Here is a 3,541-nt window from a genome sequence, read left to right on the forward strand (position 1 = left end):
GTATTAATCGAATTTTTTATCTGTTTTGTTATGGCAGTCAATAATTGTTTATGATTTTATTTACTTTGGTCCATGTGATAAATTTTCAGTTATATTTGGTTTTATTTAGGAATTTTAAGTAAGATGTCTAGCAAACGTGAACGCAAATGTATTCCAGAAGCAGGCAATAAGGGAAAGAAGAAGAAGGTGGTGGAAAATGTTGATCAGGTATAATTAGAATCTTTAAGTTATTTAACTTTTTTTATTATTTCTAATAAATAATATTTTGTTCATGGTGCTATAGGTGCGAATTGTGCATAGGTGCGAAAGCAAGTACATTGTTGAAGTAAACAGTGTACTAAAAGCCACTCACCGTAAACGGATTCAGGCAACACCATTTAGATGGTGTTTGGAGGTGGACAACGCATTGGAAATAAATTGTCCTTTGTTGAGGGAAGTGTTGCGTAGATGGGTTCCACAAGGGGAATATATTCGTGTAGGTCAGCATTTGGTGGGGTTATCGGTTTATGATGTTTGTGTATGCTTAGGTCTTAGTATGGTTGGTAAATGTGTTGAATTTGATGATGATGTAAGTGGGGTAGTAGGTTCACTTTTTGAGAAGAAACCAATCACCTTGCGAGACATAATTAAGAAGATTAAGAACCTAGTGGTTAGTGATGATGATGTAGAGAATGCGTGTAGGTTGTATCTGTTACTTTGTTTTACTGTATTTTATTTTCCTAGGACATCTAGGACAGTGACCAATATGCCTTTCAAAGTGTTAGACAACGTTGACAACTTAAGCGAATATAATTGGGCAGAGTCAGTGCATAGTTTTTTGATCTCTGCACTCAATCGTGGATGTAAGGTTGTACGAGAAAAGATAAATACTCGTAGCCTTAACTTAGCCGGATCTGTTGTAGTTGTTCAGGTAATTAATGTTTTAGCAACCTTTATTTTCCTTATGCATTTTTATAATTTATTGATTTGTCTAACATTTTTATAGGTTTGGGCTGCTCGTCGTCTTGGCTTAGAAGATGTAGAGGGGGAGGTTCAATTCCCAAGATTTCTGCGGTGGCCCTCCGTGAAGATTAGGACACCTAATATTGAGTCTGCTTTTGAAAAGAATAAGGTTTTATTTGAGTTGTATTTGTATATGTTTGGTTTTATTACGAAATGTGTTCCAAACAGATTTATTTTATTTGTAGATTGTGTTTGGTTGGGCCCTAACTGCAGAGGAGAGGAACAACCCAATAGTGCAAAATGTCGTTCACATTGATGAACAATATAATGTGAATAATGATGGCATGCAGGGTGTTTGTCATTCCAAACAGCAAGTGGATTTGGAAGAAAAATTTGAAAAACATGAACGGATGATTCTTAACATGAAAGAACAGATAAAGAAGATGCGTGATGAATTTTTTGATGCTCCTGAACCTGACTCCTGTGCAGGAAAAGGAAATGATGTTAATGAAGAAGATAGATGTTCTTCTGAGCAATGGAAGTCTGATGAAGGCCAGGCTTGTCCTTCACACCGGGAAGAGAGTCCGCAACCTCATCAGTGTGAGGAAGATGACCTCAATGACAAACCAAAAGCCAACCATAATGGAGACGACAAAGCTATTAAGCCTAACACTGAAGGTCAAAGTAATACACTATTTATAGATAAGGCTAAATTGTATAAGGATGTGACTGCTGTTGGTTGTCCCAGGTATGCTATTTTTATTAATAATGTATTCAACGTCAACACACACTAATAGTTAACACTTTGAGTTGTTTCTTTTTACTTTTCAGAACTATTTATGTTGATTTGAATGGTGAGATATTGAGGAGCGATGAATGTCAATGTTTTCGTCCACGTGGTTGGATTGATAACATGGTAAAGTATGAAACTTAAGTTTATGACTATTTCTATTGTTACTACAACCATGTACTGATATAATTATTTTTTTTGTGTTCAGTCTATAATGTTTGCAGCGTACGAGTTCATGTATAGACAGAAAATGCTGACCGGGAAGATTAGCAGGGTTATATTCAATCCTTTCTATACAGTAAGTTTTTTTTTTGTTCCTTTACTATTTATGCTTAAATTAGTGTATAAGTATTGACTTTTGTTGTGATTCAGAATGCAGTTATCCTTGATTGTAACAAAAGAAAGGTGAATAGACGTGAGTGGTGTCTAGATGACTACAGGCATTACCTGACACGTGATTTGGTTTCAGTGCAGGATATATGAACAGCAGATTTTGTGAGTATCTTTACTTGTTAAATGCTGTTATATTTTGTTACAAAATGAAATGTGTTTGTTAATGTTACTTGTATTTAGTTGTTTGCCCCAGTCATTTATGCTAAACATTGGTGGTGTTATGCTTTTAATTGTAAAACGAAAGAGTTCTTTGTCTTAGATTCACTTGCACACAAATGTCGAAGGCGAAAACAGATTGATACTCACGTGGTAGGTCCATCTGTGACATTATAAAATTTCACTTACTGATGTTCATTGTGTTCACATTATTTATGTTCGATTAATATCTATTATAGGTACAAAATGTGGAAAATCTCTTTTGGCTATTAAATGACAAAAATAAATTGAAGCCAACATTTGAAGTCCATATTGAAGACGTTCCTGAACAGCCTAATTTGTAAGCACAACTTTAATTGAATAGCCTATTCATACAACTTGGTTACGTAATTAGGAAGTTTTCAATAATTGTTTTGTTAACCACTTCCAGGCATGATTATGGTATTATGGTGTTGAAGTATCTTGAGATATGGGATGGCATAAAAAGATTTGATGGGAAAAGCATGCCAGCTTACACTGATGTGAGTATAATATCCTTGGAACTGTTTACATTTAACTTGCATAAAGTTATTTTGATATGAATATGTAATTAAGTAGTTGTTCTTTTGTGGCAGGAGGATCTACAACAATTCAGGCAGCAGTACATTTGTGACTGGATTCTTCACCCAGAAAATAAGCATAGGGAGGCTGTACTTGAAATATTTAAACCATCTTTAAAGAAGTAGAAATGTAAATATTTTAGTGTTGATCAATAGTGTAACTTTAAGGTCTTTTTTGATATGGCTGACGTCCTTTATATATTAAAGTTGCACTCCTTTGTAAACTATGTTTTTAACAATCACTTATGTTATATATTAAAGTTGCCTGCTGTTTGTTCTGTGATGACCAAGTTCCATATAAGTGATGACCAACTTCCATATAAGTGTATACCCACTTTATATTTTTGTGTTACCTGGTAACTGATGATAAGTACGTTGATATCCCTAATTTTGTCGCATATTAATTAAATTAACTGCAGAACAGCATGATAATGCGAATTTTGTGAACAAAAGCTGGGAACAATATTAATGACTACTACTTAACGTAGTAAACAGTAATTAGTACAAAAACTTTGACTGTGTGAATAAATAAACATGTCATTCACAAACACAAACTCTAATAACAAAAGGTGTTTGGTAATGCCATGTTGATCATCTCAATTGATCCAAAAAATTTCGTATTTGATAATACTAGTTCCTGAAAAAAAAAACAATTACTATA

The 3,541-nt window shown here is 33.9% G+C and overlaps 1 protein-coding gene across 1 annotated transcript; it reads left to right on the plus strand.

Moving 5' to 3' along the window:
• Positions 1–355: 355 nt before the first annotated feature.
• Positions 356–3,006, plus strand: LOC114163602. The gene is made up of 8 exons (XM_028047907.1): positions 356–910; positions 986–1,111; positions 1,188–1,690; positions 1,774–1,858; positions 1,941–2,030; positions 2,521–2,621; positions 2,712–2,802; positions 2,896–3,006. Exons 1-8 carry the CDS (start codon positions 536–538, stop codon positions 3,004–3,006), a joined length of 1,482 nt encoding a protein of 493 aa, XP_027903708.1. The 5' UTR covers positions 356–535.
• The last annotated feature ends 535 nt before the right edge of the window (positions 3,007–3,541 follow it).

The sequence above is a fragment of the Vigna unguiculata genome, chromosome 9 (assembly GCF_004118075.2).
Source record: "Vigna unguiculata cultivar IT97K-499-35 chromosome 9, ASM411807v1, whole genome shotgun sequence".
In the NCBI taxonomy this organism is placed as follows: domain Eukaryota; kingdom Viridiplantae; phylum Streptophyta; class Magnoliopsida; order Fabales; family Fabaceae; genus Vigna; species Vigna unguiculata.

Excerpts from the sequence above, each read along its gene's own strand:
- LOC114163602 (XM_028047907.1), top strand. The coding sequence starts at position 536 with ATGGTTGGTAAATGTGTTGAATTTGATGATGATGTAAGTGGGGTAGTA. Across the intron at positions 1,691-1,773 it reads ACTGCTGTTGGTTGTCCCAG|AACTATTTATGTTGATTTGA; the intron begins GTATGCTATTTT and ends TTTACTTTTCAG. Across the intron at positions 1,859-1,940 it reads GTGGTTGGATTGATAACATG|TCTATAATGTTTGCAGCGTA; the intron begins GTAAAGTATGAA and ends TTTTGTGTTCAG.